The sequence below is a fragment of the Rhynchophorus ferrugineus genome, unplaced genomic scaffold (genome assembly GCF_030347505.1).
Source record: "Rhynchophorus ferrugineus isolate W39M unplaced genomic scaffold, kcgeb_rfMv2 rfM6, whole genome shotgun sequence".
Classification (NCBI taxonomy): Eukaryota; Metazoa; Arthropoda; class Insecta; order Coleoptera; family Curculionidae; genus Rhynchophorus; species Rhynchophorus ferrugineus.
In genome coordinates this window covers 11,580,203-11,594,809 of record NW_027472585.1, presented here as the reverse complement: position 1 = coordinate 11,594,809, position 14,607 = coordinate 11,580,203, and the positions used below count along the sequence as shown (strand labels likewise).

Here is a 14,607-nt window from a genome sequence, read left to right as displayed (position 1 = left end):
TTAATTTATTATATAAATTTTATTTATACATATAAACACGTGTAAGCCTACAATTTATTCGTATGGAATGTCCTATTTTAAGCGCAAAAGCACAATTGATCGTACAACATCGTTGAAAGCAACAAAAAAAAGAACCGCAAATACAATTATTTTATATAAAATTAGCATAAAATTTTGAACTTCAACTAATTTTTTCTAGTTTTCTGGGCTTCTAGCGTGTATAGTTTTGAAATTCGAGACCCCTAAGTTTTTTCCAAACTCCTAAACGACTATACTGGTTGTCAATATCAAGCAACAGGTGGCCCCTCAATTATTTTACTAAACACAGTCAGACCTAAAAATAACTAATTCTTTGGCAAGCCTTAAAACCTATATATTTACCAACATGCATATTTAATTAAATTAATTTAATTGTTCCATTCTTAAGTAGAATACGACCATAAAAGGCGATATCGAATCATTATCATTATAAGCGCTATTATAGGCGTAATCGCCTTGCAATCGACACATCATAAATAGGCAACGAGAGAATCAAAACATCTTAGATCACATTTTAATGTTATTTTTAGAATCAAGTCCATCCATAAAAAAAACGAATCTGAATCTTTGAATAGCTGAATGAAAATCGCATCCACTCCCATGTCGATCGCATTTTTTAATCTGTGCGATGGCTAGATTTCACAATCATACACTTACATCTAGTAAGTGCCCTCGTACCCATAATAATGTGCAACGAAATTGCAAAACCGTCGTGTGAGAGTGTACTCGAAAACATCACGGAATTGAAACTAAACAGAAATATTATTCTCACATCTTCTAGACAAAAGTATGAGGAAGATTTTAATTTGAAACATATTTTTAAAATATGATAATCAAAAAGGTTGCATAACACTGATTATATTTGTAAAATTTAGCAACAATATACTATAAAGAAAATAAAATATGTAATTAATGTTTCAATAAATACCATTATAGGAAAAAATTTATAATTTACCTAATATATCATAAGTTTTTTTTGTTCTGGCCAAAAACCAGTCGGTGAAATGCATGACGTATACCTGGTCGCGGAGACTTGCCCTGGAGTGACAAGTTGGACGGGATTATGTGGGACTGCCTCTGGGCTTACCAATACACTAAACCGAAACCGACTCACAGTTGACCACTGTGGATCGGAACTGCTACTGCATTAAATTTAGGGATATGGAACCCGCTGATCGGGCAGCCGTTATTGGGTACAAGGACCCGGCGATTCTATTGATTCTCGAACTTGGGTTAACACACGACTGGATACTGTCATATGGTGGCAAAAGTTATGGCTGCAGCGACGGATGAGGTCATTTCAGCCTGGAAAAGGGGGAAAGGTTAGCGATGACGCGGTGCTAAGCTCCCAACATGTTGACCAGCTCGCGAACAAGCGCGTTTTCAGAAGAATTTGTGCTGAGTTGTTGTTTGTGAGATGATTGAGATATGAAGTGCTTGATTTTTGGAGTGTCAGTTTCCCTATGAATTTGATTATTTCTGATAAATCATGGAGCCTTTAAGATTCTCCTGAGGAGCTTATTTTGGAAAACTTGAAGCCGTTTGACCTGGTTGGGTGGAAGAATGCATAGAAAGGAGACAACTCTTAGAGCCATCTTGTATCTTCTTGAAATTTCTATTAATCAAAAGACTAATTACAAAAATGTTTTTGCAAGATGATCATATGCAATATATATCTAAAATTTTCAATTCTTTGTGTTAGCGTTTGGCTTATTAACATTTACATTGTATCTTAAAGCAATACATCTCAAACAATTATTAGCAGATACTAAAAAAAACAAAAATATTATTTTATACGTTGTAATTCAATATTTAATTAATTGGACATAAATGTTTCAATAATTCCCATTTATTCATTTCGTTTCAAAATACAATCCCAAAACAGAACACCAATGGATAATAAATAACACTTAAAAACTGAAAATAATTAATAACAGTACATAATAACTCTTTGCACGACCTTACAAGATAATATATTCCAGTTACATAAAAAGGTCTGAAATATATTAAAAGCATTACGACTTAGGTAATGCTAGTGTACATCGCTAGAAAAACTACGGACCACGTGAGATTTCAAAACTTTCGATTGCACTTTATTTATACGAATCGGCCTACGACGGCCGCCATCTTTTTTACTCTGCACATGAGGTAATTGATATTGCTGCAAGGGATCGCCTTAATTGAGAAAAAACGCACATTCTACAGGATATATCATAATTTTTGCATAATGTATAACTGATTCATTGGCTTGAGATTCTAACCAGATTTACCATATCGGGTCATGCAAAGAGATTCTAATAATAATAAATAATAAAATGAATGTATTTTAATATACACAGCTAGTTAGGAAGATGAATGCTACAGTTGTTCCCACGTTATTATATCACACGTCTTCCGTAATAAGTGGTTTGTTTATTGAATTTTTTATATTTCTATGATCTATAAATATTCTGATTGGTTTTTTTTTCCTTTTACATAAACTAAACATATTTTAAAACAAATATTTTGTTATATAAGTTTGTTATGATTTGATGCTCACTTTTCCAAACTAGAATAATTGCTTTTTAAGTGAGCGCACCTTAACAGTATATAGAATCCGTCATATTCGTCTAACTTAACTCCGTTGGAATTTTCTTGTCTTCAATTAATTAATTATCAATTCATATTTTATCCTATGTTATCACTTATATTTATTCTTAATTCTTGACTGATTCAGGGAGGCTAATAATTGCAATAATATTGATAATGCGATGAATATAACTTGTCAAAGCGAAATTTTATGTAGCAACTATGGAATAAAATACTACTAAATATCAAATTATGGATATTTCCTGTGCTCTTACTTTATTTTCATCTTGGTTAGTATAATTTTCCGTATGTTGCGTAAGGTTTGGAGAAAGTATTCTTCCATAAATGTCTTATGGTCAGTTATTATGTTCTCTTTTTTATCTTTTATATGCCTATCATTGTTTGGTTTAACTCTCTTACAAGTTCTTAACAAGTATTACAATTTTGTAAAAATGCTTTAGGCTTTCTATCTGTCCCCATCTTAGCTTGAAAAGTCCCCAACCGGACACACAGATGGCGCTACTAGAATAAAAACATGTGTTTTTTAGTCAGCACTAACCCTCAAAAGATGCGTGTATAAATTTAACAGTTGTCGGATCATTAGCTTCTGAATTATAGCATTTTGAGTAAAGCAACTTTTGTTATTGTGAAAGAAATGGATAAAAAGGAATTTCGCGTGTTGATAAAATATTACTTTTTGAAGGAAAATAATACAGTTGAAGCAAAAACTTGGCTTGATGCCGAGTTTCCGGACACTGCCTCAGTAAAATCAACCATCAAGCATTGGTATGCTAAGTTTAGACGTGATGAAATGAGCACCGAAGACGGTGAACACAGTGGACGCCCAAAAGAGGTTGTTACCGAAGAAAACATTTAAAAAATCCACAAAATGATTTTGAATGGTCGTAAATTGAAACTGAATGAAATAGCTGGCACTCTAAAGATATCAAGTGAATGTGTACATCAAATCATTAACGTATATTTGGTTATGAGAAAGCTCTATGCAAAGTAGGTGTCGTAACAACAATGACGAGTTGATGATTTGGAGCAGTGTTTGAAGATAATTAAGCGTAACAAACCCGAGTCTTTGCATCTATATGTGACAATGGATGAAACATGGCTGTATCATTTCACTCTGAAGTCCAATCGACAGTCATCCGAGTGGACTGTACACGGTGAACCCGCCCCAAAGCGTGGGAAAATGCAACAGTCGGCTGACAAGGTTATGGCGTCTGTATTTTGGGATACGCCTAGAATAATTTTCACTGACTACCTTAAAAAAGGAAGTACCATCAACAGAGACTATTGTATAGCGTTATTGGACCGTTTGAAGGGCGAAATCGCCACCGGTATATATTCCTTTTTTATTAGTTCGGATTAGACAGTAACAAATTATTGGTCTTTGAATGATGTAGCTTGAGTTTAAGTATGAGTCGGTGTGTAGGCCACAGAAACCCTAGAATACCACTGAGACTGTCGCTGTTGGAACTACATACCGCGGATTATGTGTTGGTAGGGATTTTATCGGGGGATTGAAGTGTTATAAGGACCCAAACGAGAACATCAGACTGAGGATGTCTGTGAAGACACAAGCGTAATACCTGTCTCTAGATGGATGTTTATCTTCCGCATGGCCTAGTGACCAAGTACTTACTTAGATTGAAAGATATGAAGTTAGTCAAGCTGTTGTCGGGAACATATTTGTATTAAACTTGGGACCCGTATAGGCTTACTAATCTAGCCAGCATCTTATGCAGACTAGCCTTCAGGAGTAGTGAGAATAGCTTGCTATTTCCACTTCACGCCCTTTTCCTATGAAATATTATTTTACAAAGGTTTGTTTTTCAAGTAGTACAAACTGTATTATTAAATTTAAGTTAGGACAGGACCGTAGTGTCATAGAATAAAGAGTATTATATAATGTCTCCATGAATCACAGAGACAACTATATGTACTACTCCATGCCGTCTCCATACCGAGATGAGAGATGAAACAATTTAAGTATTCAAGGAAAGATCTACCATCCGCCTACCAAATTATAGCCATATTCGAAGTTTGCTATTAATATTTCGAGTCTTAGCAATACTAAATGCTGTTAGACTCCATTTGACGTTTCCGATTTGAACTCCAATTGATTTTCAAAACCTTAACCTTCTTCAGAACGTTTTGTCATTTGTACAAAATTTGTGTAGTTTACAGTGACTTGGAAATATTGTTTCAATAAAAAAATGGAGTAAACTCGCGAACATTCTCGTGGAATGACCTTTTACAACTTTCGATCGGCTTATTGATCAACTTACATCGACTCTTAGTGATAAAGAATAGAATTAGTTTAATCATGGAAGCAGTTCTCCACAGGAAAATCATGAATTGTACCAGAAAACATTAATGCTGTGAGCGAAATTGATTGCAAAGAAATTATCAAGACATTCAATTACAAATGACGAATCTATGCGTATGAGTCTCAAACAAAACACTGTATGGGTATTCCAAGTCGAGCCAAATCCTACAAAAATTATTCGTGTGCGAAGTTATTCGAGTGAAATGATCGCCTGTTTCTTCAGAATAACTGGGCATATCGCAACCATCTAGAGCAGCAAAAAACGATTAATTCCAAATGGTACAGAGTTGTTTGTTTATCAGAAACTGGCTGACACAACCACTTATTTATCAACCGCATATCAAGAATAAATTGCTTAGCCAACGTATTCTGGCCCCTGAAGAAGCCGTCAGTCCATTCAAAAACCTTGTTTTAGAGATACCCTCAAACTGAGTGACACAAGTTTTACAAAGATTGGTTCAAACGCATGTAAAACTATATTGATTTTTTTGATTTTCTCAAAATATAAATAGCAACACTCGTCAACATCAAGCAATATTATAATATATCTCCTTTGATATAACAAGTTCCCTTATATTTTTGTTGATATAAAATAGTGTAACTGAAGTGAAATTATACTTCAATCATGAAACAAATCAAAACTTATATAAATGTCATTTACATTCCATCCAAAAATTTTTAAAAAATCTTCAAAATTGATAAAATCATTTGCATACGTCCGATACCGGTAACGTTTCTCGATAAAAACAGCAGGAATTCCAGTAAGTAAGCGTAGTGAAATTATATCTCACTAAAATGAAACAGGTTTTTTTATAAGTTCTTGGCGATTAATTTTGTCGATTATCATGGATTATTTTTCATGTGCACTAGATCAGTTCCGAGATTTTCGCACCTGTTCCTTCTCATTTGTTAAATACTTTCATTATATTTTTAATGATGCAGTGATTTCACTAATTGCTTGCATCTCCATATTTATAAACGTCTTCTCTTGGAGATAGATAACTCAAAATTGACATTAATGTTTTCAATGAAAGCTATTTTGTTAGATGTCAGGTGATATTTAATTTAGTTTGTTATTTAATTATAATCCTCCCCCAAGCTTAGTATATTTGTTTAGGCTAGTTTTAGGCAGTTTAGGCCAAATGTTACCATAGGATATGATTACAAAAAACTGGCTGCAACCAAACCAAATCAAAGAAATATTTTTATAAAATTATATTATTTATCATGTTAATAATTATTAATGATTATCTCTACTAAATAAATCCTATAATATCCCTATGACTCAAGAGAAGCCTTATAAATACTTAAAATATATAAATTGTCTTAAACCTTTGGTATGATCTTTAATAATATATATTTCAACATATCCAAGAGATAACAAAATAGGAAGGATAAAACCTGGGAGTGAAAATAATAGAAAAAATGAAATTATTAGGAACTCCAAACTCAAACACAATAATAGACTGCAAAATAAGAAATCAATAATAAGAAAAAATAGACAAATTTAAATATCTCTTATCAGGTATCAGGAAATATAAATATCATTCAATAAAGAGAAAAAAGAACATACATAACGCTTTAAAGATACCAAAAATAATGTGTAGGAAATTGGAGAAGAAAATAAAAGGAGAAAAAATATATGATAAGAAAATTAAAGCAATAGAAAGTCATTTGTTAGGATATGTATCGATGAGCGAACAATATAGTACATATATAATCATAAGATAGATGAGAACATGAAAATAAAAAAAGGAAGATCAAGATCGAGATAGAGGAATTTATGTCAAATAATAAAATAGGAACTGGACATAGACTAGTCCGGTCCAAAAGATTTATTCATATAGTGTTAAGTCAATCATTAATTCATTTATAATAATATGTACTTAAAAAGCAATATATTCTACACAGATTATTCTGAGGATTCTTCTTCTCTTTCGTTAATTTCTTACCAATAATTTACTAGCAGTAACAGGTATATAGCTAATTACATAATAATTGTTATTGTGGTTTAATATAATTCTAAATTATGTAAATGTAAATCTTTTTTAGTACATAATAACTACAATAATAAAAACCGTGCTTTATTACTAATGGAATTATTTATATATTTTCATTACAATTTTGATATTTAATACATATTTATATGTTACATCTTCATATTTTTATGACTTCATATGATTATAAATTTTATGAATATAATGTATAGTGAATTGGAGAAGAGATAGAGAAGAGAAGAAAATAGAGGATCATTTGTATAGGACATATATTGAGAGGTGGACAAGATATTAGAAATATAATCACAGAATAGATGGTAGTACGAAAAAGAAAAAAGGAATATCAAGGGATCAAAATGACTAGAGAAAGTTCAATGTGGTTTATTTTAACTAAAAAAGGGAAGAATTAAAAAAGAAAATAAGTTTTCGGTAGAAAAACGTGAAGAAGGATGTATCGAATAATAAAAGAGGAATTGGACGTCAACCTTATAGTATTAAGCCACTCCTTCATTCACTTGTAACAATATGTACTTAAGAAGTGTTGTGTTCTGCAGAGATTTTTATGAAAACAGTATTTTCTAACTAGTATATGCAAAACTAATGTTGTTTCTATTCATTTAATTCAATTGACATGTAATTTACTCATAATAGCAGGTAAATAGTTAATTACATAATAATTGCTATTGTGGTTTACTATAATTTTAAATTATGTTTTTTTTATACAGAGTAATTACAATAATAAAAACCGTGCGTTATTACTAATGAGATTATTTATATATTTTTATTACATTTTTGATATTTAATACATATATAATACGGACATATTTAGGTCACCATTATGTTACAAGTCCATATGTTTACGACATAAAAAAGCAATAAATAACTTAATGTCTCTTTGATTGTTTTACGCTAGCTGTAAATCTCATAATCACTTTAATAATTAGTGACATTGTTTTAAAAATAATTAAATGCATATATGTATTTTTACAGGTACTAGTGATATTATGCTATCTCATAGCAATATCCTACGCTGCGATAGCTCCGGGTGAAAATGCATATTTACCGCCCAAGGAAGGCTACACATATCCAAGACCCACAGTACCGTTCCCTGCTCCTGGTCCCAGTTTCCCACCGGCTCCGACTACACCACGTCCAGCACCTCCCAGACCGACTTACGGACCCCCAGCTTCCGTGCCAACTCGTCCCCCACAAGCCACTGTTCCGCCTCCCTACCAACCATCGCCCAGCCCTTATAGACCCAGCGGACCCGTGACTCCCTTCAAGCCAACGCCAACCCCACCAAGGCCGTACATCCCCCCTAGGACTCAACCACCCTACAAGCCTCAGCCGACCACTCCTCCATTTAGACCCACTGGGCCACCAGTTACACCACCACCATACAGACCACCATGTAAGTATTGATGAAAATTAAACTATATAAATAAAAATGAATAACCGATGTGCAACATATAATCTGAAAAGGCTTTATTCATCAACGTAATCTCCACCATGAGCCACATAATCATTTCAGTGCCGCTCTAAAATTTCGATAATATTTTTGTAGAATGATTTATCTTTTGAGTCAAAATTGGCCTGCCACCAGTTACTGTCCACTCAAATGACAATCGTTTTGATTCCGGAGTGAAGTTTTTTTATTATTATTTAATTATTACATTCTTACTAGTCGTTTCCAAATAACCTACAATTTGTCTTTATAATAACTTAAATCTAGGTATATAACTAGGAGGACCCATCGGTCCTATCTCAGTCTCTGCTGAAATAATGTTTATACATATCACTGCTGTATTTTTTATTATATGCACCTCACTACACAACTCTACACAAGATCAGATGGTTTTATCCTTTTGAGTATGTGTCCTGTTCGTGTGGTATCCAAAAGCTACAATACTTCAATATTCTCATGAGAATGGAGCCTTTCCTCATGCCCCCTGCAAGTCTCTTGATTTCTTTACTGATAGTGGATATCTGAAGGTTTCGATGTAGGTAATCAGTCCTATAATATTTGTATGCGCCTAGAATACCTCTCAGGACTTAGTTCTGAATAATTTATATTTTATTTATGTTACTCTTTGCAGAACATCCCCATAATTGAACTCCGTATGTCCATATAGGTTTCAGTATTTGCTTATATAATAGCATTTTATTATGTACTGATAACTGTGATTTTCTTCCAATTAGTCAGTACATTTTCCTATATTTCAATTCAAGTTCTTTTCTTCTTTATATGTTCCTTCCAGTGAAGTTTTGCATCAAGTTTCATTCCGAGATATTTAGTGTTGTTGCTATATGGAATGATAGTATTATTTAATGTTATTGGTGCTTATACGGTCTGATTGTAGGTGAACTGCACACGCAAAGATTTACTTTCAATAATATTTATTTCCCAAGTTTGTGTCTAATTATTTATATTATCACTTGCCTTTTGCAATTTTCGTGAGACACTATTATCTCCGACTGCTATAATCGCAGTATCATCAGCAAACATAGCCATCGTAATATTCTCTATTTGTGATATATCACAAGTGTAGAGTATATAAAGCATTGGTTCCAATACACTTCCTTGTAATACACCTGCTTTAGCTTCTTTTATTCTAGAGTAAGCTTCTTCTTGCTTGACTCTAAACATTCTGGTTGTTATGTATGATTATAATAGTTCGGTGTGTTGTTTTGGTAGCATTTTCTCTAGTTTATGAACAAGGCCTTCATGCCAAACCTTATCGAAGGCTTGTGCTACATCAAAGTATATAGCTGAGCATACTTTTTTACTTTCGTAGGCTTTTTTAAAAACGTCTGTTATTCCGTGGACCTGGTCAATTGCTGAATGCTTGTTAATAAACTCAAACTGGTGTCTTGGTATTAAGTTTTTTCTCTCTACTGGAGTGAAGTGATATATGTTTCATCGATTGTCTGGTTTGTTATATTTAAACATCAACACGTTTCTGTTTGTTTGTTTTTAATCCATTGTTCTGAAAAGAAAACAGAATTACTGTCACTCTTAGCACAATATCTCACAAAATTATGAGTAGAATAACATAAAAATTTAACAGCTTTCTTTTCAGGGTTACTACTAATTCAAAAAGTAGTGAATGCATTAAAACTAGAGCCACCTATGGGTTAGGTCCGGGGACTTTTCAGTCCATGTGTTATGTACGGGCATAACTTCAGAATCACTGCACTAAATTGTAGGACTCCTTTTCTGTTGTATATATTATTGTCGGGATAATGTTTGTACAATTTATACATACTTAGTTTTTACCATATAAATATATCACGGCATGAAAAGAGTATCACTGAAAACAATTGACAGATTGCCGTTTCTTTTTAAACTAGTTTAAATTAATAGATTCAGCTAAGAACACGAAAGAATGGAATATATTTACAAGTATAGTAACAAATAAATAATTAAAACAGGCTACTTTAAAATATTATCAAAGTCGCACTGATGAATATGGACAAGCTTTTAGAAGATATATACTATAATCATCATGATGTATGTATAGAACTTCTTAGAAAATATAGTTAAAGTTATCCTAAACTACATAGAAAAATCATTTGTTATCTGTTGTTTGGTATCTCATATCCTTTAACGATTAGTTCTACTCTACATCCTTCTTTATCATTCTAAGATGATTCTGTTTAATTAAGTATAGTAAATAGATTAATTCGATAAAATTTTACTTTGATTATTCATCCATGATTATATAGAACCAAAACACTGCAAAAATAGCTGACAAAATGGATTTGGATATATGTTTTTTCATGGCTAGCGATCTTACGCATTATACATTTAGTATATAGTTCCTACTGAATTATGCCTAGTTGATATATGATCCCATAAAATCCTTTTCTATATTTTGAAATATATTTATAAAAAATTAATACCGTTTTAAGAAAAATAAAACAGAAAGCTATTATCTATTATCCTAAAGCAAAACTTATCGAACAATCTACTATTATAACATAACGCAAAGAAGCTGTTGTATAATTCATATTTTATTGTCGTGTACTAATATTTACTTCTAGAATTGCTGAATAACGGTGACTATAATATGGAGTGAAACTTGGCTTTGATGCTGTCTAAACAGATTATAAAAAAGGTTAAGGCCAGAGCGTGACGCTCGTTTCCAATTATTGTAATTAGAGAGGATGACCGATTTTGTAGAAGCTTTGTAAATGCAGTAGCTTTACGTTTAAATAAAAATACGATTATTTTTCTTGTTTTAGCCACACGTCCACCAGGTTATCTTCCACCCCACCCGCCAACTTACAAACCGCCTACTTTCCCCACGTATCGTCCATCAGGTCCCCCACCAACCTACAGGCCACCATCTTCTCCATCTTTTCCACCTTCACAGCCTAGTTACAGACCTCCGACAAACAGGCCAGTTCCCCCACCATCTAAACCTACATATGGACCACCACCTACGTTCAGGCCTAACCCGCCGTCACCTCCAAGACCAACTTATGGACCACCGTCTGGTAGTATAACATAAAGTTAACTTAAGAAATATTTGAACACTTGTATTTGTAACAGGTCCCAAGCCAACAGAAGGAAATCCGTTCAACAGTTTTGGCGAAGTAAGATTATTATATTAATTGTTTCTAGTTTTTGATATCGAAAACATAATTTCACAAAGTGCATCATTATACCACATTTTTCACTAAATTCTCAAGAAGCACCTTTAGAAATTTCAATCGGTATAAGAATTAAAGCCCTAGTGGCCCTTCATTTTTAAATCAAGCTACTGATCAAGTTTACTATTTTCATCTTAATGTATAGTCAACTATTAATTGATTCGTCTAACATTAGTGTATGATAACCTTACTATTTTATATATGAAAAAAAGAAAATATATAAAATAAATAAAGAAAAACTTTTAGGAATAGATAGTAGTTCCCATGTATATTGGTAATTAATAGACATTTCTTCTATAAAAAACTTACTTTGTACATAAATCGACTATATGGAGACTTTGCTTTGAAACACCTTGTAATTCAGTTTGGTTGAAACATCAATACACATATTCCAACTTTTTCTGTTGATTATAACAATCCCTTTAATTATTATCCTACATAGTCTTTCTTTATAATGGCTATGTAACGATGTCATCTAACCTATTGTAATCTCAAAGCACTTCTGCGGGATTGCAGGAACAACATGAAGGACTCTGTCGAAAATATCCGCTTGTGGTTGAGAGTAAACTAAAATGGTCCTTAACTAGTAGCGTCAGCCAGCATCTGTGTAGATGGTTGTGCATCTACCGTACAATTTTCATCTACATCTTTAAAAAACCTCTAGTACAATAAAATGTCATTTCATAAACAACAATGGCAATAATAAATTTTTTCAAATTAGCTTTTAATATATAGTCATCATTATCTAGCATTAAAAGTTTATATCATTATTCTTATTAAATTTTAGAACGATCATCTGTTGGTACCTCATAAACCTGGTAATCCCTTCGATTTCAACTATGCAGTGAAAGATGAATTTGGTAACGATTACTCTCATAACGCTATCAACGATGGAGACACCACCAACGGAGAATATAGAGTCCAACTGCCCGATGGTCGTACTCAAGTAGTTAAATACGTCGCTAATTGGGCCAGTGGTTTTCACGCAAAGGTTAATCATCATTACTCCTAAACAATACCTTTAAATCAAACAAGTTTTATTTTATTCTCAGATAAGCTACGAAGGTCAGCCTAACTATAAGCCTCAACCAATCCCATCAATACCCAAACAGCCAACAGTACCATCTCAGGGTAACGGACAACGGTATACACCTGATGGAGGTTACAAATACTAAAGAACCCGAGAGGAAATAATAAAAAGAAACAGTGTGAATTTTATTTACAATTAGGAATAGTGTTATTGGTAAAAAATGGTCTTCCTACCAGTTAGGAAGTAAGCGAACAGAAGCTATAAAGATGTCTGTACGTATGTAAGAGAATTTTGTATATATGTTCTAAAACAGATGTGTTCTCATATACAAAAGCTCATTATCTACAAATAGAAACCATGTATTATTTAGGCTGTATATAAATTGAAACCCCATTTCATAAAATGTATCTATGCTCGTGTATTCGTTGTAAATAAAGATAATATATTTTTATATTAAAAACTTGTCCGTTAAATTAATTTATATGATTCAGTTTTTATAATGCCATTTATTAAATAAAACATTATAAAACACTTTATTGTTCATTTTTCTAGGTTAAATAAACCATATTGTTATAAAATGTATATTGACATATATTTATAGGTCGATGCTGAATAATGTAAAGAATTAATATATAAAATTGACATTTCAAATAAAAATCAGCTTGTATTAAAACAGGTGGTTTCACGTGTGATAAATTCTTTATAGTGACAGAAAATTATTTTTATTTGTTAAATATATAAGTTATATTATTACATTATGTAGTGAAATATGCTCATAATAACACTAATTCTGTTGAAATTTGAGAAGACTATTACTCTATTATTATTGTATGAATAAAACTACTGCAGAAGGTTATCTCATTCATGTTCATACCTGTGACTAACAGGTCAATTGAAAGGTCCCCGGCCTTTCATAGTAAAACACATTTTTTTTCGCAAAATTATTTTTTTTATTCAATATAATTCCCTTCATGGGTGATATACTGATTATAGCGACCCTCCAGCTTTTCAGTACCATTTTTGTAGTACAATTTGTCCTTTGCTTCAAAATAGGCCTCAGTTTCGGCAATCACCTCTTCATTTGGCGAACATTTCTTCCCAGCGAGCATTCTTTTGAAATCTGAGAACAGGAAATAGTCGCTGAGGGCCGGATGGAGAATATGAGGAAGCAATTCGAAGGCCAATTCATCGTTTTTGCCATCGTTTTCACTGACGTGTGACACGGTGCATTGTCTTTCTTTTCCTTTAAATGATTTCGATTTTCGATTTTTTAGATTTCGTCCTCCAAACGGTCCAATAACGCTATGTAGCAGTCGCTGTTGATGGTCCTTCCTTTTTCAAGGTAGTCAATGAAAAATATTCCATGCGCATTCCAAAACATAGACGCCAAACCCTTGCCAGTCGACTGTCGCGTTTTCCCACGCTTTGGAGCGGGTTCATCATGAGCATTCCACTCGGATGACTGTCGATTGGACTTCGGAGTGAAATGATGGAGCCATGTTTCATCCATTGTTACTTATCGACGTAAAAATTCTGGTTTATTACGCTTGATCATCTTCAAACACTGCTCCGAATCATCAACTCATCGTTGTTTTTGGTCAAAAGTTAGCTCCGCGGCACCCACTTTCTCATACCCAAATATTCGTCAATGATATGATGTACACATTGATTTGATATTTTTAGAATGTCTGCTATTTCATTCAATTTCTATTTACGATCATTCAAAATCATTTTGTGGATTTTTTTAATGTATTCGTCGGTAACAACCTCTTTTGGGCGTCCACGGAGTTCACCGTCTTCGGTGCTCATTTCACCACGTCTAAACTTAGCATACCAATCGTTGATGGTTGATTTTCCTGGGGCATCCGGAAACTTGGCATCAAGCCAAGTTTTTGCTTCAACTGTTTTTTTTTCCTTCAAAAAGCAATATTTTATCTACAAGCGAAATTCCTTTTTATCCATTTTTTGTTCACAAT

At 32.9% G+C, this 14,607-nt stretch overlaps 1 protein-coding gene across 1 annotated transcript in view; it reads left to right on the top strand.

Annotated features, from left to right (window-relative positions):
* Positions 1-13,162, top strand: part of LOC143199107 (uncharacterized) — a 34,982-nt gene extending 21,820 nt beyond the window's left edge. The window contains exons 2-6 of the mRNA XM_076408855.1: positions 7,936-8,356; positions 11,191-11,445; positions 11,501-11,544; positions 12,389-12,592; positions 12,654-13,162. Of these exons, the coding sequence (XP_076264970.1) occupies positions 7,936-8,356; positions 11,191-11,445; positions 11,501-11,544; positions 12,389-12,592; positions 12,654-12,776 (1,047 nt within the window). The 3' untranslated portion in view covers positions 12,777-13,162. The remainder of the gene's footprint in view (positions 1-7,935; positions 8,357-11,190; positions 11,446-11,500; positions 11,545-12,388; positions 12,593-12,653) is intronic.
* Positions 13,163-14,607: the final 1,445 nt, after the last annotated feature.